Consider the following 24,180-nt stretch of genomic DNA (forward strand, 5'->3'; position numbering starts at 1 on the left):
GTATGGAAGACACCCAAGACCAAACAATCCTGTATCTGCTCTTGCTTATTTATGAATGCACATTTAAGATGAGGATCTTTCTGTCTCAAGTTTATACATTTTTATCTATGTTTAGTTCTCAAAATGCTACGTAAAACATTTCATGGGCTATTTTTGTAAGTACAATGCTTTAAGATTTTACTTTTTTTATGTTGCAGTGTTTTGGAGAGATTTTTGTACAAAGCAATTGTGACTTCACCAAAAAAGTCACATAATCCAACAAAACACATTTTGCTACTGAAGAAAATGTTAGATTAAGATAAAGTAAGCGTGTAAACAAGCACATATTAACACATTAAAGAGGCATGATAACTGGGCTGTAACAATAAAACATTTAAGGATATCTATTCCCAGAAACTATCATGATTAATGATAGTATTATTGATGTCTTTATTTATTTATTTTTTTGTTGATTCTCAAGAATATTGAACATCGGCATTGAAATGTAGAACAAATAGAATATTTTGATAAAAAATATAAATAAACATGACATGGGCTCTGTTGAGGAAAAAAAATACTAACACAACACACACCACATATTTATAGTGGCAAAGTATCTCCCTCATAATGTCCTCCTTCACCCGATTGTACAAGGCTGGAAATTGCCAATTTTATGATGCACAAGGCTTTGTCTGAACATTGTTGTAATCTCGCCAATGCAAGATCTTTCTGCACCAGAGACCTTGGGTTCCAGAGATACAGACTACGTTTACATGCAGTCAAAATTCGGGTTAATGTCAGAATTCCGGTGTCTGAAACAATCAAGCTAACACGTTAACATGCGTGCCGGAAAGAGTTACTCTTTCTTTTTTCACCTCTTTTCATTTTCTCAAGCTTTTCTTTGGTTGATATCTTCCCTCGCCAGTTAAATAGGTGGACTCTTCCGGTAAAACAGCGGTTTTAAGAATATTTCATCTAGCCTAATGCTGATAAAATAATGGAAAATTCTTCCTCAGCCACGCCTTTTGTATTTTTGTGTTCAAAGGGTTTGCGTTCTTGATTGACTTCTTCCTGCAGAGGCATCGCTGGAGATCCCATCGGAATAGCTCGGTGCATCAAAAAAGAAGTATGATGTGTCGGTTGAGTAACACATAGCAGAGGTGTGAGTGGGAGAGCTCAAACTAGTCAGATACTACAGATCAGTTGCAAAGCTACTTTGAATCTTGCTGTCTGTTGCACAACATGAACATGTTCATCACTGATTTTTACATTGAGATATGATCGCATCGTAAACATTTTGGACACACAAATTCACTGTTTGCCAATTCACTGAATAGCTTGTGTGTCATTGTCTTATTTTGAATTGTAGCGAGTTTGCCACAGTCTTGCAAGTACAAGGCTTACAACCCACACAGTTTTGTTGTGGCTGTTGTAATTTCCTGTATTCTGATGACACATAATTTGCACCAATCCCAACTGATTGCATTGCTGACTCACACGAAAAGGGGTGAAGGTGTGTTTGTGTTAGCTCATTTACTGACGCATTGACTTTACTCCACTACCGCTGCACTTTGTTTGCTGAGCATTTTGCACAATGCTTTTTGTATGTTACGGTGTGAACGGGCATTGTTGTCATTTTGTAAAACTCATTACTAAAGAACGGTATAAGGTAGAAAGATACTTATTTTTCCCTTCAAGGGTCGCCACAGCGAATCAGTTGCCTCCATCTAACCCTGTCCTCTGCAACCTCTGCTCTCACACCAACTACTTTCATGTCCTCTTTAACTACATCCATAAACCTCCTCTTTGGTCTTCCTGTAGACCTTGTTGGAATGACACTCTTTTGTCTTCCGCGTGTTCGTTGTTGTTCGGGTTGAGAGAATGTGGATTTTCTGAATACAGACTGGAGATCGGTGAACAGGTCCTTTGAAGGATTTATTTTACAGAATATTCTGGACACGAGCGGGTTTACAAAAGCACAGCTGCTCCTCGCAAGTGTGTCTTTTTCAACGGACTCCCAGCATTCTTATACTATCTTGAAAATACCTCAGAAAACAGCTACCTTCATGTCCTCTTTAACTACATCCATAAACCTCCTCTTTGGTCTTCCTGTAGACCTTGTTGGAATGACACTCTTTTGTCTTCCGCGTGTTCGTTGTTGTTCGGGTTGAGAGAATGTGGATTTTCTGAATACAGACTGGAGATCGGTGAACAGGTCCTTCGAAGGATTTATTTTACAGAATATTCTGGACACGAGCGGGTTTACAAAAGCACAGGTGCTCCTCGCAAGTGTGTCTTTTTCAGCGGACTCCCAGCATTCTTATACTATCTTGAAAATACCTCAGAAAACAGCTACCTTCATGTCCTCTTTAACTACATCCATAAACCTCCTCTTTGGTCTTCCTGTAGACCTTGTTGGAATGACACTCTTTTGTCTTCCGCGTGTTCGTTGTTGTTCGGGTTGAGAGAATGTTGATTTTCTGAATACAGACTGGAGATCGGTGAACAGGTCCTTCGAAGGATTTATTTTACAGAATATTCTGGACACGAGCGGGTTTACAAAAGCACAGGTGCTCCTCGCAAGTGTGTCTTTTTCAGCGGACTCCCAGCATTCTTATACTATCTTGAAAATACCTCAGAAAACAGCTACCTTCATGTCCTCTTTAACTACATCCATAAACCTCCTCTTTGGTCTTCCTGTAGACCTTGTTGGAATGACACTTTTTTATCTTCCACGTGTTCGTTGTTGTTCGGGTTGAGAGAATGTGGATTTTCTGAATACAGACTGGAGATCGGTGAACAGGTCCTTCGAAGGATTTATTTTACAGAATATTCTGGACACGAGCGGGTTTACAAAAGCACAGGTGCTCCTCGCAAGTGTGTCTTTTTCAGCGGACTCCCAGCATTCTTATACTATCTTGAAAATACCTCAGAAAACAGCTACCTTCATGTCCTCTTTAACTACATCCATAAACCTCCTCTTTGGTCTTCCTGTAGACCTTGTTGGAATGACACTCTTTTGTCTTCCGCGTGTTCGTTGTTGTTCGGGTTGAGAGAATGTTGATTTTCTGAATACAGACTGGAGATCGGTGAACAGGTCCTTCGAAGGATTTATTTTACAGAATATTCTGGACACGAGCGGGTTTACAAAAGCACAGGTGCTCCTCGCAAGTGTGTCTTTTTCAGCGGACTCCCAGCATTCTTATACTATCTTGAAAATACCTCAGAAAACAGCTACCTTCATGTCCTCTTTAACTACATCCATAAACCTCCTCTTTGGTCTTCCTGTAGACCTTGTTGGAATGACACTTTTTTATCTTCCACGTGTTCGTTGTTGTTCGGGTTGAGAGAATGTGGATTTTCTGAATACAGACTGGAGATCGGTGAACAGGTCCTTCGAAGGATTTATTTTACAGAATATTCTGGACACGAGCGGGTTTACAAAAGCACAGGTGCTCCTCGCAAGTGTGTCTTTTTCAGCGGACTCCCAGCATTCTTATACTATCTTGAAAATACCTCAGAAAACAGCCCCCAGCCCTGAGTTCAATACACACGACGACAGCCGGAAGAAGATAAGATTTTTTACACTTTTACAGCATAACATCCAATACACATTGAGTTCAACCCCAGATACTGGCCCATTGATGTGGAAACAGACGAGGTCCTTTAGACATGATGACATGAGCAGAAATTGTGACAACACTTACAAAGACACATCCACAGATAAAAGTTCTACCGAGGAAATAAGTAAATTAAAACAGTTATGACTAAATCTAGGCAGAAGATTCTCAACAACCTCTGCCTGGCATTTGGAAACTCAGCATTCCTCTGCCAATATACTCACTATCTCTCCACTGGACATGTCCAAACCATCTCAGTCTGGCCTCTCTGACTTTTTTTTCTCCAAAGCTTCTAACATGTGCTGTCCCTCTGATGTACTCATTCCTGATCTATCCATCCTGGTCACTCCCAAAGAGAAACTCAGCATCTTCATCTCTGCTACCTCCAGCTCTGCCTCCTGTCTTCCTCCACTTCTTTTCCGCACTCTCCATTGCTCTGGACTGCTGACCCTAAATACTTAAACTCCTCCACCTTCTTGGTCTCTTCTCCCTGTAACCTCACTCTTCCATTTGGGTCCCTCCCATTCGCACACAGACACTCCGTCTTGCTACAACTAACCTCCATTCTCCTCCTTTCTAGGGCAAACCTCCACGCCTCTAGCTTCTCCTCCACCTGCTCCCTGCTCTCACTACAGATCACAATGTCATCTGCAAACATCACAGTCCATGGAGATTCCTGTCTAACCTCGTCCGTCATCCTGTCCGTTACCATAGTGAACATATTCTGTTTGCCGTAAGAGACGAGTGAAAATGCTCGAAATTGGCTGACACTGTGGGGGTTGTCTTTTTGGATGAAGTTTGGCAGGAAAAAATAGTTAAATAAAGTGACAAAGTGACTTGCTCGAGACTTGAAGGTTAAGAATTTAGATTTACCTAAGGCAGGCACGTATGTAACGTGATCCCATCTCTGGTTAAGAGGTGCTAAAATGGTATCTTTCGGGCGTATGAGATGTTTCATGAGAAATTGTCAAAGACAAGCATGCTTTTGGACATGTGCACAAAGCAACAGTCAGGAATTACTAATATGTTTAACATTTTAAACCAAGCTAATTGTGTAGTACACTGTCATGTAGAAAGACGTGGGAGAATAGGTGTTACAGGAGCTTTCAAGGTCCTCCTCCATAATTTCGTGCATTATCCTCCACACGGATGACAATCCCCAGGAGTTTATCTCTTTATCGTCTATGGTGATCCCTTTAGATTTGTTCAAATGAATTTTAACAAGCCTCTTAGGGCCGCTACACACTGCGCGACGCTTCAGAATCCAACTACTAGGATCCGACCATCGCAGAAAGTGACAGTTGGGCACTCACCCCCGCACATTGGTGGATTTAGCATAAAGACTGACATGTGAACTGTGTGAGCCTTTTTAATCCATAAGAAGATGGCTTGTGGTGGGAAGCTATAATTTTCACAGATGCTGTACCATTATTTTTTCAATCCTGGGTCATTTCACCCCATTCACTTACTATTAATTTGTTTTGTAGGTATCAGTAATTTACTCTAAATTTCAATTTTAAACTCAAATTGTTCCAGCACCATTTTTTCTTTATATCTTCCTGCGTTCCAATTTCTACATTTGTCTCTTAAGAAACATCTAAAAACTTGTCACACCAACCAATCAGTTTATTCCTGTAATATTTCTTCACTGGCCTCCTTCCTCTAATTCCCTCCATCAGTCAGTGTCCTCCAATCTTGGCCGGGTATTTTTAGGTAGCTGCCTACTCCTCTGAAAGCCAATGACCTGGTTTCAAAAATTCAAAAACATTCTCGACATGCACAAGAGTTGCACCTCTTGGAGGTGTTTGTCTCATTCCTAATTCCTAGTGGTTGTAAATCAAATCCAGCGTATACATACAAATGGATTAATTCATCAATTGATCACTAATAATTAGGCAATTTTGTTGAATAGATTTGTCATCAATTGTGTGTTGAAGCATTTGAGGCAATAAAAGTGGAATACTTTGCTTATACCAGTGGAGGCACTTTAAGTCTCAACTAGTTTGTATTTTAAAGCAGTGGTTCCCAACCTTTTTTGCCTTGTTGTACCCCAAAACCTTTTTTTTTTTTGTCATACCGTGAGTAGTACGCCCTCACTCGTGTGTTGATGATTCTCCAAAAGTAGAGAACGTAATACAATTGATGATTATTAAATTAAAAACATTTTATTTTGTTTCCTTCATTTGAACATTTAATTTTCTGTGGCGACCCCTGAAGGGAAAAGCCGAATGGAAAATAAGCATTTATTTAGATCACGGTAAAAAGGCCTTTTTCCCTTCCTCCAAATCTCTTCCCTTTCTTTCTTTTTTTTTTCTTTCTTTCTTTCTTTCTTTCAATACTTGCCAATAATCATCGGCTACCGATATTATCATGCATCCCTAAATTTAACGCATAAGGTTGCTGCAAAGAAACTATTTGAAGTTAATAATTTGAAAATATATTTCCTTGGGCTTTCCTATTGCACCTCATTTGGTTATTGGGCGAATTCACAAAAAATTCATACACCATCTGGGCCCAGACTCTTAAGTAGGCCATTAAGTTAGGAATATGAGTCAAGAGAGATGGAGGAGGTAGGAAAAAAAAGTAGGTGACTGAGGGTGCCAGAGGAGGAAGTGGAGGTGTATAGTCTTGGGATGGTATGGGTTTATTTTTTACCTCTCAGCCTGTATAACCTCACTCTCTAATTAACTGCAAATTACATCCTGATAAGCTGCGGATGGTGTAAAGTGCCATGGGTACACACATAACTCTCCAAGGACAAGCGTCACTCAACGCCTTTTCTATTACACTGACTTGCTTTCCAGGGCACGACGGGCCTCAAGCTGCCTACTGGGCTTCCTCTGAGCCTCCCTGGCAAGGTCAACATCTGTTCCACAGAATGACGGCCCGCCAAAGCTGGGTCAACCTAAATTTGAGCATGCTGGAAAGTACTGGAAAATTGTTGGCCATGCTGCAGTAGTTTTTTTTTCTTTTCTTTTGACTCTTGACCTTGTGTTGACTTGATCTAGAATATGCTGTATATTCCACAGCTGCTCTCGGACACTTAGAAGACTGTCAGCAGTCTATAGTCCATCCCAAGTTGCTTTTTTATTCTTGCAAGTTGTGTTATGAATTTACAATAATAACTTGTCTGCATGTACCATACATTTACTGAGCACTGACTTACATCCGTGTGATATTCAAAGGCACTTTACAAGTGAAAGAAACTATTAGCTGGCAATTCAGGTGATAATTTTCTCGTTAACGTTTTTATTGCTCCCTGTCTCTGTTTTGCCCTCTATTTCTCGTCCTCTGTTCGTGTGACTAATGACAAGGTCCAGCGCTCATGTCCTTATATAGACCTACAGTATGGTTCTGGCAGAAGCTTGGATGATGGTGCATGCACACACAAACAGACTTTCTAAGTCTGTAGGTAATTTGGTCATCTGTACCCTTGAAAACGTTAGCATATTCGGGATACAATGCTCAGCTGCATTTGTTTATGTTGGTGTAGCTGTGCTATTTGTTACCTTTACCCTAGAAGTGGGTTGGGTTTGGGGTAAGGGGGTGGTGGGATTAGTCAAGGGGCCACTCAGGTTGTGGTAAGGGGCCGCAGCATCCCCGCAATACAATAAGTTGTCCGTTTCGATTTTTTTCTCTCTTTCAAACCGAGATGCTTGATACTTGGCTGTAGTTTCAATTTATATCAAATTGGCTAATTACTACACCCCAATGCAAGCCAGTCACTTACCATACAACATTAAGAACACACTTCTACTGCAGTTAAATTTGGGGACTAACAGTTAAAAACTGAAGAAGCCCTCTTGGATCAAGTGTGAAACTTCTTGTCACATTTACATGTCTGTTTAGACAAGCATAAGCAGAGGCGTAGCAAGGGTCCTCGAAGGGATTGGGTGCCCTGGCTGCGGTGGGGGATGGGTGTTTAACGACACACAACCATTCGTACTATACATACTGTTAGATTTTAAAATGAAACATCAGCACCTTCAATAAACAATCACCATGAATTGAGCTTCATTCACATTTCTTTAACTTTAGCAAGAAACCCCTCTAAGTGAGCCAGAAAACCGGAAAATATAATTACCAATATATATTAATTATAGATCATCAACAGACACATTATTTTCTTATAACAATAAAACTGACTCCATTATTGTTCTCTATAAACAAGTGCAACTGAGGCAAGTCTGTAGTATCTTGATGTATACTTCACTGGATGTCTTGCTGATTGATTGATTGCTTTTGATATTCCTCTCCGCTCACGACAGCTTAATAGCACTTAATGAGGAAAACGCTTATGCACTTACACTGTTTACCAACAGTCCCGCTTTTCCATCTCTTCGGTCCAAGCTCGCTTTCTGATAATTTAATCTTTCTCTCAACTGTTATTATTCTGCAATGTTATTCTTCCAGCATTATCATGTGTGGTAAATCAGGTGCAAAAACACTCATTTGTCTAAACTTTGTGTGCGTGTTTGCGCCGGTATATGATTCGAGCAAACTGTGCGTGCAAAAGAAGAGCAATTTATGGTGCAACAGCGGATGCAGTGCATTTTTAGTGGATTTGGCCTTGAGTTTCCCAACGGCTGAAGTGAACCAGTGCACACTCCTAGCGTTGAGCAGCAACAGGTGGGAGAGGGTGAGTCTGGCTCAAGGCCCCTTCAGGGAATTTGAGATGGTCAATTGTCATTGCACTGCTTCATTGTTAATGTGAAGGATATCCAGTTCATGTCAAATCTGTTGGCCCTCTGGGGCCCCCAAGCAATTGCCTGCCTTGCCGGATGGCAAGCTACGCCTCTTAGCATAAGCCTTATTTAGTTTTTGCTTTGGATCCGTGAGAATATGTGTTTCGTTAAAATGGCAAGCACTTTTTTTTTTTCTGGCGAGCTCAGTATTGTTCATTCGGTAATTTTACCGATTTGACATGTCATCATCATTGCTCTCTTTTTTTTTTGTATGTGGGTGAGTATGTGTATGTGCGAGTGTGTGTGTATTCATTAGTTCACCTAAAACCTATTAAAAAATCCCATACTGTTTACCTAAACCGAACACTTCCAGCCAGAGTCGTGAGGCCGTCAGGAGACCCGAGGAAGAACCAAAGAAAGGAAAGGAAAGTGAAATCCAGCACTGACCAGACAAAAAAAAGAGAGAAAAAAAAAGGCAAGCACTTTTGAATGATCTGGCCATATTAGAGTGACATGGCAGTTGCATTTAGGCTGAAATCTGATTGGACTAAAAATGCACAATCCATATACAAGTACTGGACGCAATGCAGCCAAGAGAAAATAATTACAAAAATTTCGTCGAAAATCACCAGAGGCCAAGTATGTGACACAGGCCACTACGTTGTTAATTATTTTAGTTAGCAAGAGCATGGACATGCGTACACTGACACACATGAACACACACATACATGCATACACAACTGGCGCTCGTCAGGCCGAGTTATCGACAGAGGGAGATCTCTCCTTAAATGGTACAGTAGACAGCAGGGCCCTGTCTCTTTTCCCGTAGCACAGTGGAAATGAAGTCTGGTTCTCAGAATAGCCTTTTAAAGTGGAGGAGAGAGGAGACGGAATGATGATACAGGCATAGCAAAATAAGGTAAAATAGATGGCAGGTGGAAGCTTGATGGCTTAACTTGAGTAGTGACCATGACCGATGTCAAGAGCTGCACATCTTACGTTGCTTTTTTTTCCACTTTGCACCACGTTGTCTGTCAAAAGGAATCGTACACAATTTATTTTTTTTTCTAATCCTGCTTGATTTTTCCTATTAGTAAATCAATGTGTTGATAGTGATATTATTTGTTTAACAGTTTGTTTCTTTTCCTTGCAGCCTGAAAATCTACAGAAAACATGGCTGAGGGAGTTTTACCAGGTATGTATGTCTGGCGTTGACCATGTTAATATTTCTGTCTAACAAGCAATAAATGTTTAGGTTTGGCATGGAACAGTTTACTGCCTCTGAAATCTTTAGCCTCAGCTGTACATATGTTAAAGCTACATCTACAGCACAGTTTAAACGGGGTGGAACGTTTCTGGTATTTTTTCATGTGAAGTTAAGTTGGGTAATTTTGGAAATAATAATAAGCATTGTAAACATCTCAGCTTGTCACAAGACATGCGTCATGTGACTGACCATAAATTATAGGCCCCATGCCAGCCCCACAACTTTTAACTTTTGCTTTCTCACTGACACTACTTAGAAATAGGCAACTCAATACTTAGTCGTGTAATTCACACTGAATTGAATGCCATTATTTGTATACAACCCCCCCCCCCCCCCCTCAACTTTAGTTCGAACATTTAAAATGAGACCTCTAAGTTATTCCACAAAATGAGGATGAAGTATAACTGTTTTCGTTCTCCATAAATAATAGTAATGACTTCCAACGAAACTCATTTACAAAAGAAAAGACTTACTGTTCAAAATGGAATAGGATAATCTAGTCCTATCCCGATTTTACCTCACTTATTACTTTAACTCATTATTCATAAATGCCTTAACAAAAATTGTACTTTCAACCACTTTTTTTTTTAAAATTATTCGCCCCTAGTATATTTAGCAAAAATGATTTTTTTTAAATACAATTTCTCAAATTGACAAATACTTGTGCTTCTTTTAATGTTTTCCTCAAGACCATTCCACAAAACCACTCCACAGATCGAAATGCACAAAAGTCAATTTTCCATAATATATCCACTTTCATTCCTCATTTAGTGAATTGTTATTCAACAAGAGCAATTTATGCACACTTGCACAGTCATGTTCATACCTTTCCTCATTATCTGCATACAAGCCTTTGACTAACTACAACTCTTTCCGCTGGATTTTGCGATATGAGACAAATCAAACTCTGATGCTTCATAATGTACAGTGGACATAAATGTCTTCCATGACTGTTCAAATGACCATTTTTTAGGTGATATAAAAGTGAGACCAATATAAGTAATTTCAAAACCTTTTCTACTATTTAATGTGACCTATAATCTGTACAATTTCATTTTTTTGAGAGTGGAATTAAAAATAAACAACTGATATAATGTGGTTGTAAAAGTGTGCACACCCTTTGACCCTCTTCAAATTAAAGTTACCACTCACATTCAAACTAATGTAAAAGGGGAGTCATTGTTCACCTATCACAATTTAAAGTGCCTCTAGTCTGATTAACTCCAAATAAGATTTCAGATGTATATTTTTCATGACTTTGAGGTTGCATTGAGGTTTCGTGCCAACACTAACTGTTATTTTGAACTCTTCCTAATGTTTTCCACTTTGTCTAAGGCGCTAACTCCAGATGAACAACAAAAACAGCCAAAAAAGCATGACACTTGACTGTAGGTATGTTGTTCTTTTGGCGATGAGCAGGGTGGCTCCAATCATGCCTTTTTGAATTAAGATCAAAAAGTTTAACCCTGGTTACATCGGACCATACAGTAAAAACACATTTGTGTGTTTGGGAGATTTTGCTATGGTCCGATGAAAACATAATCAGTGACGCACACAAGTGGCAGCATCATGCTTTGGGGCTTGTTTTTCTTCATCTGGAAACTCGCGTATGAAATAGCATTCAGTGTCAGCACAACACCTTCAGGCTTCTGCTAGAAAGCATGAAAATAATGTCAGTAAAAACCCACTGATCAATTTTTAAGATATGAATGTTTCAAACGGGATATACAGTTTTTTTTTTGTTTTGTTTTTTGACAAAGCTGTGTCTGTGTAAACAACATTGTGGAAAGGGTGGGGGTTGCTCTGCTGGAGGATTATTTGTCTGTGCCCAATAAAACCAAGCCACACTGATGTGTTTCCATTAGCAGTTTAAACATTTAACTTGTGCACCCAGAAGCTTCTGAGATCATGTTTTTGGTTTGCCTTTGGTTTGTTTTGAACAAAATTGCAACCATTTGGCATGGACATGGTTGATAGAATGATTCTACAAGGCTTGTAAAAGATTAAGCCTAATTTCTCAACAAAAAAAAAAAAATCCTTAAAGGGGAAGTCAACCCCAAAATTTTCTTTGTAATATGTTCTATAAAACCCCACTAATCTAAACATGGTATTCTGATTAATATTGTGTTTGTGATACATGAGTTAGGCAGCAAAATTCAGCCTTTTTTTTTTAAAATCCATATCAGGGGGCGGCCATTTTGCCACTTGCTCTCGACAGAAAATGACATCACAGCTGCTCAGGGCTCAGGTAACGACCAATCTCAGCTCAGCTTCAGAAAAAACAGGTGAGTCGCGATTGAGCCCTGAGCAGCTGGGGATGTCATTTTAAGGGCTTCACACACACATACAATTTAAAATCCTCTGATTCCTCTGAAACTTCTACTATGAGACCTGTTTTCAAATGCTGCATTTTCGTGCTCCAGAACTCTGTTCAACAAGTTCAACTGGTCTAAAATTTCTAAATGCTAATGTGTTTACATTTTCTATGTAAGAAATGTAGTCTAACCTTTTCCTTAGTTGCTATTCATATCCGCTATCCCCAATTATTTACACAAGTGTGGACCTCAAACAAAATGCATACGGGGGGCCAGGTCCCTATTGGTTCTGATCTGACTCACCTTGAACACACAATGCTTGATTGACGTCACTCTATTTTGCCTTAAGTGTATACAAGAATAGCATCTCTCACATATCCAAATATTGCCACAGGGAACGAATACCTATTGCCTATTACTAGTATTGCACAGTACATCTAAGATTAGTTTTGTTTTAATCCTCGCCTTTCACATATTGCTGCAGGGTGGAGGGATTTCCTTTTACAGTACATGAAACATTTTCTTTGCATTACTATCTTACGTTGCTGACTGTATGTTGGATAATAACATGTATGGAGGTACATGCCTACCACAGTATACAATGTCTTCATTTAAACGCTAGTATGGAATGCTACTACATAGCTGTGTTATACAAATGCTATGAAAACAGTGCCTCATCGATTGGAGCCGACTGGGAACAAGAACGCTTATCGCAAAAATAATTCACTAATGTTTGATGGGAAGTTTAATGTTTGAAGGGAAGTGTTTGAAATCAAAACCAAAAACTGCATGCTCAGCACCCTTTTCACACAAAGCTTCTTCGCTGCATTTTCCTCCTCCAAATACTGAGTTATGGTACTGAGTAATTTTTCCGTCCCAGCCGCTTCGTCAAGCTCCTCCGGGGGGGGGGGGGGAATCCCAAGGCATTCCCAAGGCATTCCCAGGCCAGCCGGGAGACATAATCTCTCCAGTGTGTCCGACATGCCCGAAACACCTCACCAACGAGGCGTCCATTAGGCATACTAATCAAATGCCCAAGCCACCTCATCTGGTCCCTCTCAATGTGAAGGAGCAGTGCCTTGTGAGTTGGGCCACGGCCAAAGGTGGGGGACCTTGGCAGTCAGACCCCCTGCTATAGAAGTTGACTATAAACATGAACAAAAAAATGTATACAGGCGCTCCCCTACTTACGAACGAGTTACGTTCCGAGCGATCGTTCGTAAGGTGAATTTGTTCGTAAGTTGCTTCAGTGCTATATTTTGTATTATAATTTATGTTTAAAGAGAATACGTACAGTACTGTACTACGTATGTTAGAGAGAGAGAGCGAGAGACACACACAGTATGTACATGTATGTAATAAGATAAATAAAATGAAGTTTAACTTACTTTTGGAAGATGTACTCGATGCTTAAGGAGATGATGGAGGAGGAAGAGCTGGATTTTATATCATGAGAGGTTCTTCGTCATCGCTGGAATGGGCTTCAAATGTTACTTCCTCCTCCGTAACTTCAATGTAGGAAGAAGTTGAGGGTCGAGGAGAAGAAGATGAGGGTTGATGAGTATCTTCCTTGGAGGATTTACTAGAAACTGGCCGAAAGAAGCGATCTAACGACGATTGCACAGTTTTCTTCTTTTTTCATCATAAATGATGCGGTAGCACTGTATGGCATCATTCAATTGATTTGCAAGCTTTGTGCAACGTTCAATATTTGGGTCTTGCTGCTCGAAGAGTGCGATGGGTTCTTCATGGGGACAGGCGTTTCTTCCTCCTCCTCCTCGACACGTTGCTGAGCCTGGGTGAGCTCTCACAGCGCCAAGCGTCGGTATTAGCGGCGGAAAGAAGCACTACAGTACTCGGAAAAAGGCGCGCAATACAAAATCTAACTTACAGCATCTCTTTCTGAACATTTTTTAACATGCGCGCATGCGCGCAGACATGTTCGTATGTACCGTTGTTCGTAACTCGAATGTTCGTAAGTAGGGGAGCGTCTGTATAGTACATTTTCAAAGTGTAGCATATCTGAAAAAGAAAGTTTGATTGATTTAATTTCCAATACCAAATGCCTGCATGGCACTAAAATGCCTGAAAGTGCACCATTTTATCCATTGCTGCCACTTTTGTAATTATGTTTTAAAATGTGGTGCAGTCAGATTTTGATCAAGGTGGACACGACCAATGACTACAACATCCAATGGTGGCTGTCAGTACCACATTGTGGGCCTAATCCCATGTCTCTTCAGTCTAGGCTCCAGCTCCCCCTGCTGAAACACATCTTCAGTGACAATTACCAACCTCTCCAAAAACACTTAGTGACATGCTTCGGCAGGTTAATTTACATTGTCAATATCCAGAAGGATGTCAGACCCAGAAGCGTCAAATGAGGGGGGGTCGGGCTTTTGCGAATGGTCCATTACTAGTGATGGTGAGATGAAGTCCTGTAAAGCATCAAGGCTTTCAGTCAACTGTGCCGGCACATATACTGACACTTCATTAGGATTCATTTACTATATCGCGTTATCAAGTGGTCTAAAGACCAAGCAGTAAAATATGCAGAATGGAAACGGATATCCATAATGCAACATTGCCATTTTAGCAGTAATTGTGTAGTGCAAATACAGCATTAGTAAGAAATATAAATAGGAATGAGTTGTAAATACAAATTATTTTAAAACTGTCAAACTCTAAGACGGGGATTGAACCAAGACACAGTGAATAAAAAAAGCCAGCTGAACGTGATGCATACAAACTTGCACCAAGCAATGATGACAATGACTTGGAAATAAACCCAAAGCTAATCCACGAATACTTTTACACACAAAGTATTCTTTTCTCACGCACACAGTCAGTCTCTAACTCACCAACTAATTTGAAGCTGACAACACGTGCAAAGCGGCACAAGGTCTCCAAGGTCAAGTACAGTATACGTTGATGTAATAGAACATAAATTAATGTGTAGTGGGTTTTTAAAATGAAAGAACATTGAATTTTTTTTAAATTATACACACTCTCTCGTCGCAAGAAATACGAAACATTTCCAACGCGGAATGATTGTTTGTATTTTTTTGTATGTCTGACATTGTGAATTTTTCAGCGATGTTCATGTGGTTTGTTTTGTTCCAGAGTTATGATTTATTTATTTTTGTTCATGCCTTTTCATGTGGTTTGTTTTGTTCCAGAGTTATGATTATTATTATTATTTTTTAGTTTCTTCATGCCTAAATCTCAATAGAAATAAGTGAAGTTCCCGTGAGTCAGGTGAAAGCTCTCTTACGGTTCAAGTTTCCTTCCGGTTCACGCAACCTGCGGCAAATGAAAATATCCATGAAATGTCCAAATCACCCGTTATCAATTTTACCACTTTTTCCATAAGATTTTTCAAACCAATATTAAGAAGACAAATCATTTTGTTTAGTTTTTTTAAATTGAAAAACAAATGTTGACTTATAGACAAATTGCAGCAAAACATGTTGATTCCATTCTGCTTGCAAAGAATGTGAATTGAAGCTTACACTGGTCACATGCGTTGCATTGTGGAGCAAGCTTACACATCTGAGGCAAAGGTCTAAGATCCCCTTATGTTTACGTAGCGGGGGAGAGGGAGGGGATTCACGAGACGAGCATGAAGAGAGAGAGTGAGGTGCGGCCTGGGTGATTCAGGCTGGCCTGCATGCCAGCTCTGTGCTGCTGCCGGCTGACGTCATGGAAAAACGCATGACTCTGAAACCATCAGTGACAACTCAACTAAAATCAGCCACGTGAAATAAATCATCATGGCTTATTGCGTGCGCAATACATTTATCGTGTACAACCATCAAACTTCTATTACGACATTGTGTCTTACAACTGTATCTTTACTGTTCTGTAGTAAGAGAGAATTTTTCCCAATGCGTTTAACTTTCTCATGCCAGTAACCTTAAGTTCAACTTTTGTCTCATCCATCCACAGAATATTACTCCAAAAGTCTTAGAGATCAATCAAGGCGTTTCTTGGCAAGAAACCAGCCCTTTTGATTGTGGGTGTTTTTTTCCCTTCCCCCCAGCTATTTTTTTTCTCCTTGGAACTCTCCCATGGTTGCCATTTTTGCATAGTGTGTTTCTTATGGTTGAGTCATGGAAAGTGACCTTGACTGAGGCCTACAGTTCTCTGGATGTCATTCTTTTGTGAACGCCTGGATGAGTTGTTGCACTTTTGGATTAATTAGGAAGGTACTCTACTCTTCTTATTTTCTCAATTTACTCTGGCATTGGTTTGCTGGAGTCCCAAAGTCGTCGAAATTACTTTCAACCTTTTCTTCAATGAGCAATTTCATTTCTCATTTGTTCTTGAATTTCTTAGATAATGGCATAATATGAATATCTTTTTGAGATTGTTTTGTCTACTTGACTTTGTCTGATGGGTACTATTTAAGTGATTTCTTGATTCAACAAATCTACTGTCTCTTATGCCATTTTCTGCAGTAAAAATTTAATATTTTTTTCTGAATTAATTTGATAACTTCATACTTGTACAATTAATACCTTTAAAAAAGAAAAGAAAACGTTTTTCCCACTTGCTGTTGACTGAAGATGGCATCATCTGTGCTGAGGAAGTAGTTAACGGCCAATCACGGCTCACCTGTTTTTTGGGGTTTGGTCAAAAAACTGTGCCGTGATTGGTCGTTACCTACTTTCTCAGCAGAGATCATCTTCAGTCAACTGCAAGTGAATAAAAAAAAAAAGGTATTAATTGAATATGAAACATAATGAAGTTGTCAAATTAATTCTGGACAAAATATGAACTTTTTACTGCTGGAAATGGCTCAATGAGTATCCCTTTTCAAACTCAGCTTTCCAAAACTGTTTGATGACAGTTAACTCATGATTTAACAAGTTTGGGCAATTAACTTTCTGCATAGTGTCAGATATGATTAGATTTTATTCCCACTTCAATCAATAAAATTATAACTTGGAAACTGCCATTTGCATTTACATGGGTCACATTTGTGAGCTACTAAAATTGGCTTGATGGTCCAAAACCTTCAATTGTGATTATATTGCTGGCATTGGGCCGAAACCTCCAATGTCAACATTTTGAAAACTTCACAAATCTATACTATTCAGTCCACACCTATGTGCGTGTGTTATTTTTTTTATTTAAATTTTTTTTTACAAATTGCCCAATCTTAAGTGTCGAAAACATGACTTTTTTTTCTGCTGTCCTGAAAAGTTGTGATTTTGGCGGTACTAGAATTCTGCCCGACACATTTCCCATGTGGTAAAATTTTACAACCCTGCAAATTACAAACACAATAACAAACATATTGCTAAATTAACTTCTCCCTGACAGTTGTCAATCACAAGTGAGCAGTCATACCTTTGTAAAGGCGCAATATCGAATTGGATCCTTACTTCCGAAGTTGTCGTAATATTGTGTCTGGTTGGTGTGTAATATTGTATGTGTGACAAGAATGCTTTCAGACGTTGTCAAACTGGGGTTTAACACCAAATAGAGGTCATGCCATTACAGTTAGTTCTCCCTGTGAAACATAACTGCTTAAAGGCAGCTGATGCAGTTCACATTCAATCAACGGTGACTGATCTGGAGGCCAATAAGCAAAGGCTTGCTCATTTTGTATGTGCCCTCTAAGGTTCCTATGCAACGTCCTGGAAAATAAACAAGAACAAGCTGTTAAACTCTGTTTTATCGACTTGCAACTGTAGCAAAGGTCACGGTGCCACCCTGTTTAAACCTCTGCTCCTCCTTCCCATATTGATATACTTGGAGTCTGGCTGTGTATGCCAACACGGATGATCTGTGAGGGAATTCCTCTGAAGAATGGAACTCATTCATTTTACGACACACCTTGATCGCAGATCGGTGGCGGGCTTGCAATGGCCGCTTTACTACAATCAACAGTGCGCACTTCTTCCTCTATTATTCAGAATTTAACAGTAAAATTGGGGTACAAATAGAATCAATTTGCAAACTCTTGACTTGACTTGACTATGAAAATGAATTACATGCTGGGTAGGAGTCAATGGAATCATAGCAAATGGGACGTTCAATAGTACATCGTTACCGGCTGAACACTTCTATTGTAAATGTTGGCAAAAAACAAATTGGGTTGGTCCTTGTGTGCAATGGCCTTGGGTAAATGGAGATCCGGCACTCCTGTGGTAGGGTAAATATTGATTTGCATTGTACCACTCTCTTGAATAGTCACACAGCCAAATTTGCATTTGGAACTTGTCTTCACCATCACAGGTCAGTGATTGTGTCGGGTGACGGGTCCCAACATCCGTTCTTGTAATGTCCAAATTGATGAAATGTGTGTTGAAGGTCACCTTAAAGTTGTTTGATGTTGTGTTGCTTTCAATATTGTTTGAACACATTTACATATGACAACTCAATTGTTTCTAATGCGGATGGACACAATTGTTTTTATTTCCACTTGCTATAGGAGAAACATAAGGTATGCATTAAATTGTTGTCGTTGATAAGATAAAGTTTACCATAGTTTGGCAGGAGAGCACTGATGGCCTCTTTGCGCATCACTTTCTTTCCCCCTCCCTCAAATAGGAACCATGAAACAAGAATCAATTTCTACTGATTAATCTTCATTCAACTGTCACTCTGTGTAGGGAAAGAAAACATTTTCTTGAAATAATACAAAATGAAGTTCTCATGCACCCTGATCATTTTTAGTTAATCCTAGTATGTTTTGTAATAAATGTTCACTGATTGTGTCCATGGTATAGGATTGCCATGGATTACTGTTAATTGAAAGGTTTTAGATTATGATAATGACAGATGGAATTGAAGTTAATTTTGCTGAACCAGAAAGCAGCATCTGTCTGTAATAATGGCTCATCGGCTATCGAGAACAAGTAGGCCTACTATACTTACTGTATGGGACACAAGTCACGTGTTCATGTTCTGCTCATTTTACAGTATTGCAGGATAATAAAAACATCATCTATCCAAAGAGCCCATATTTCATTTTAGTGTTGGATAATAGTGTTATTGGCAAATAATCATCATTCATAGCTAATTGGTTTAAATGTACCCACCCAATTTTGCATGCATGAGGGTCTGTCCGTAGATGACATCTTTTATTAATAGTTAACTGTGTTCTTGTGTGTTCTTTACTTACATGCCACAAGATGGCGCCATGCCCTGTCCAATAGAAAGTTGTGCATTAGTGGTAAACTGCAACTCCCCCCCCCAAACAGACTCTTGCTCCACCCCTTGCGAGTCGGGAGAGGGTTGGGCGGGATCATGCTGTGATTGACAGCATCAGTGAAAATGATAAACTCAATAATTTCTATGCTACCATAAGCTATGCTAAATAAACTAACCAAATGCTATGCTAATAAATCACTAACCGGAAAATTAGATACTTGTGTTAAAATGTAGCAAGTAAAATTAAAAAGTAGTCTGCTAACTAAATAGTAAAGTACAAAGTACTGGGGAAAACTATTTAATCACAGTAACCAATGTATTTGTACATCATTACTACCCATCTCTGTTTGTAAATCAAATTATCTTTATGCCATTTATTTCGAAGGGCAATTTAAGATTAGTTTTAAATGATATACTGCCTGAATATATTGATGGGTGTCAACTGCTCTCGTTTTTTTCCACTGTTTGCGGAAATAGGCTCTCGCTTTGCTGTGTTGTCTCTTCAGCATAGAAAATCAATAGAAACTGCGTCAATTGCCAGGGAAGTACATGTTTAATGGACACTTAAAACTCAAAATCATCACTAAGTGGCCTTATAACATTGTCGTAGGGCAAAGAAATGGCATTAATTAACGGCGCAGGCTTTGGAATAGGCAAATAAATTAGTGTTTGGATAAGCCCTGTTTGCCAAACGAGGGCTAAATTTACATCCTGGACAGACAAACGGACTGCAGCTGAATGACCCAAGTAGTACATGAAAATATACCCGCACAAGTCACATTCTCTTCTTGAGAATGTGCCCTTTCCCACTCACAGCTGATAGGTCCACTAATCTTTCCAAGTTTGAGCTGCTTTAGGCCTTCTCCTTCTTGGGTCATTGAGATAAGTGACAAGCCATAGGTTGATGGAAAATCCATACTGTTATTGCCATACATTACTTTTATTTGATTGGGCCTGTAGTGAGCATAATGCATTGCTGAGGTGGGCTGCTTGTGAAGTATCAGGGCTGGGTTAGGGTCCACTGACCATTTATAGATTCCTGACTCCCTCACCCACAACACTCAGTGGCACTGATATATAACCTTTCCTGCCGACCTTGTGAGTGCCCGAGTGCTGTAAATCCCTCTGTGGTATTGATTTTCCATTAGAGGTTGGCCTCTCCGCACACCTCAGACGGCAACGGCACAAACACGCAAAAGTACCATCATTGCTAGCAGATCTTACTTTGCGGGGTGAGCTAATTTTTCTGAATGCATTTTGAAACGCATTCATGAAATTCTTAGATTTCAATTTCTGGCCTGCCATATTGTTGCAACAGTAGCAAAGCTGGTGTTGGTTTAGAGAGTGATATGTCCAAACAAATATTGACATGAGAGCATCAGTCACACCCTGATTGATGTACATGCATTCAGCACCAGAGGCACATCCCTAAGTAACGACTAAGTGAAGGTTCCACATGTTGTGCAACGAACTCATTAAGTACCTCCTGTTGTTATTAGCAAAGCACTTTGTCTCGCTTACATATTGTGTATATATATGTATAAATGTTAGTACCTGGACTCGGGGCCATAATCACCACTCGTTCACATTCAAGTTAAGAACAAACCACGTGAACTCAAATTGGTTACTTATTGTACTTGTGCCCCCAAAAATGCTTCATAGTCCAACAAATGAAAAGTCAAATTTGATCAAAATATTAAATAGTAAATGGAGTGGACTTAATACGTTTACAAAGCCATGTTCACTTATTTCACTCAAACATAGTGAGTGTGAACTGGCGGTTGACGCAGCGTACCAACTCATGGAAAGGTCTTCAAACGGCTTAAATTAATCTCCAGTATCCCGCGCCATATTCTGGCCAACGGGAGAACCAAGAATGTTGTTTTCTATCTGGTCTCTTTCTATCCATTTCTAAAAACCCGTCATAAAGCACATCTCTATTCTTTGTCTTTTGACAGCATGAGACTCAGCATTTTTTAGGTGATTTGTGGTGCCTGCTGTATTTGTGTTATTAAGTTGTTGATTCTTATTTTATTTAGTTATCTATTCACTTACCTACTTCTGGATAGCCCATACACACCCGTACAAGCCGTTGAAGCCACAGGGCGGCCATTTTACCACTCCCACCTCCCAAGCAGAACAATACGTATATGTACAGATTATACGTATACAGCTCGTAAAATCTTAGTTGTGGTTGGCGGGGTGGTCACTATTTTTTAACAAGTGGATGGTATGTGCTGCTTTGAAGACCCCCTTTTTCTTTTATCGCTCAGTTCCTTAGACCCCAATATTGGATTTGGCAGAAGCATCTTTTTGTTGAATTACAGTTACAATTCTTTAATAAAAAAAATATACAAGTTGCCTCCTGTAAACATCATTAATAATTTATACGTGTGTTTAAGGCAAGTTGTAAAATGTCTGAAGTCCTCTTGTTTATGTTTAACAAATTCATAAATCAAGCAGTTTCTACTAAATGTCCAATTTCAATACTATAAATGTGTAGGATCGCATGCCAAGAAACATTTCTTGGAGTGGTTATATGGCGGCCTCACGGATTCAAAAGTCTTGGCCTATCGGCTATCCAGTAATATATACAGATCAGTGGTCAAGTCCCTCGGTGACGTCACGTTACAGACTCAAAACGGGAATGTTTCGTGACTTTGGGAATACAATTGTGGTTAATGTTTTTTTTCCTAGGCAAAATATGGACACATTTTATGAAGAAATAGCCTACATACAATATTGCATCCGATCACATCTGGTATTGACAGCAAACAGAAAATGTCGGGGAATAAGCGGAAGTGACGTAACCATGCGCACACCCTCTTCCATCTCCTTTTGTCAATCAGAAAAATGATCGTGTACATTTAAAGCAATCATAAAAATGTAGCTATTTTATTTGGAGACAACGGGAAGCGCGCATGACCCCCGATGCAATCTGGCAGGCCAATCACATTGCTTCTGTGCATGTGAATCCCCTTCATAGAAGGGAGATGGGACGTCTCATTCAAACGTTCCTCTTTAACGGCAATATGACTTAAATGGGAAAATGATGAATCAGGGTTTGTTTTCATTGGCCAGTTCAAGTCACCACCAATTTTGTTTAATGTACAGCATATACTGTATGTGCTGTGTGTGTGCGTCTACAGTGTATAAATATATACATTGAATGCACAGCCACGGAATATTCTGTTAAAAATGCAGGCATATGCCGGGGTGAGTATCTGAACATGTTCAATACGATCTACATTTGATTGTTCTGCCTTGGCAGAGGCTTTGGGCTTCACTGAGTAACATCTCGTTTCAAGTGCAATGTTTGTCCAGTTTTGACTTTAATCCTCGTCTCTCCTCCCTTACAGACAGTTCAGTCACATAAGCCTCATTTCTTAGCTGTGCATTGTCAAGAAGTGGGTGGGAAGAATTACGAGGCTTCCATGTCACACGTGGATAGTTTTGTCAAGTAAGTAATACTGTAAGTCTTGCTCTCATGTAATCTTATGATTTCCAGCCTTTTTCTTACACACATACAACTTTTAATGTTCTTGCACCCACTACAAAAGTATTTATCGAATGGAAAAATCTGTAATTTGTACTACATGAGAGCATGACATTAATATTTGAAAATCATCACCAAATCCAACAATGTTGTTTTCCTGACTTTACTGCTCCCGCTTGTAGAATGACAGTTCTGTGTTTTGTATTTTCACCAGAGAGCTATTGTCCAGTGATGCCATGAAGGAGTACAGCAGAGCTCGTGTCTACCTCGATGAAAACTACAAGTCCCAGGAGCATTTCACAGTAAGTCTACGTTTCATGCAGCAAGGCACAACCACTAAAGATCCTGAATTGCTTTCGTATATCGTTTTAATACATACATAAATACAATCACCCATTTCCGTAAATTCTTCGGTGAATAATATCATTTCAGATTGTGGTTGTGTGTGAGATGCTTATTTTGGTTTACATTTAGTGGAATCAGTATCCGTTACATATTAAGTCAGTGATTCTCAAAATTTGGTACGTGTCCACTGTTGGTATCTGAAAGAATCACTGAGTTCACATGCTTAATGAATGTTACTGTGTTTTGAACTTTAATTTAATTTTAACTTAAAATTTAACTTGCAATATTTGTGTAACTGCTCTAGCCACACACCTAGTACATAAACAAACACTGCTTATCGCTTGCTATATGTAAAAAATAAAATAAAATAAAATAAAAAATAAAATAAAAAATAAAATAAAATAAAATAAAATAAAATAAAATAAAATAAGAAATAAAATAAAAAATAAAATAAAATAAAAAATAAAAATAAAAAAGGCCTCTACCAGTCTCTTCAGATGGAGTCAAAAGCAATGACAAATACAATGTTTGGTGTTTTCTTTTTTTAACAGCATAATTCACACTGTCAGACAAAATATTGATCTTGCACTTTTTTAAGAAGGAAAGCTTGAAGCTGTTTGATTTTAAATGCCATTGAATTGTTCCCTGTAAGCAATTTAGCATTTTGCTCCCTTACAGTACCAAATGTGAAGTGAACCATGAACTTTAAACAAGGTACATACTGAAACGTGTTTTTTAGTGTACTGTTACACCCTTGGAAATTAACTGCCAGCCCCGAGGCCAGCCCAAACTAGATTTGCCCTGCAACATATTTGGGTCTTTTAAAGAATGCACAATTTGTAATAATATTCTATAACCACAAGGGGGCGGTAGAGGTTTGAGAATATATGTTTAGCCTGGCCTCATATTCTACCAAGATCTTTAACTCATGACACAATTAAATGAGTAGTTAAGGATTTTCTCATCTTTTAACATAGTAAACCAGTCTACTTTGTTGACTTTTCTTCAGGAACATGTTGCGTTCCATTTTAGCCAATTCCACAATAATGGTTTATTTAAATGGTGTGTGAGTGAAGACCTCTGACATAAACATTTTAGCCTAAAGCTGTTTAACAGCATTTTTTTTTTCTGTCTGTGCTGCTTAGATATGTAATAAGTTAACCTAGCTGATAGGATCTTTACGGTTAGAATTATTATATAACTAAGTATGTTCCAATACTGTTACTGTATATATATATATAAAAAAAAAACACACACATTGGCAAAGCAGACATTTTCATTACCGCTAACATCAGGTCTTCCACTACAG

At 39.1% G+C, this 24,180-nt stretch overlaps 1 protein-coding gene across 2 annotated transcripts in view; it reads left to right on the plus strand.

Annotated features, from left to right (window-relative positions):
* inpp5a (inositol polyphosphate-5-phosphatase A) overlaps positions 1 to 24,180 on the plus strand; it is a 143,817-nt gene that overhangs the window by 13,085 nt on the left and 106,552 nt on the right. For both annotated transcript variants that reach the window (XM_077582250.1, XM_077582249.1), the window contains exons 2-4: positions 9,438 to 9,479; positions 22,390 to 22,490; positions 22,741 to 22,828. In XM_077582250.1, coding sequence (XP_077438376.1) covers positions 9,438 to 9,479; positions 22,390 to 22,490; positions 22,741 to 22,828 — 231 coding nt within the window. The remainder of the gene's footprint in view (positions 1 to 9,437; positions 9,480 to 22,389; positions 22,491 to 22,740; positions 22,829 to 24,180) is intronic.

The sequence above is a fragment of the Vanacampus margaritifer genome, chromosome 12 (genome assembly GCF_051991255.1).
Source record: "Vanacampus margaritifer isolate UIUO_Vmar chromosome 12, RoL_Vmar_1.0, whole genome shotgun sequence".
Classification (NCBI taxonomy): Eukaryota; Metazoa; Chordata; class Actinopteri; order Syngnathiformes; family Syngnathidae; genus Vanacampus; species Vanacampus margaritifer.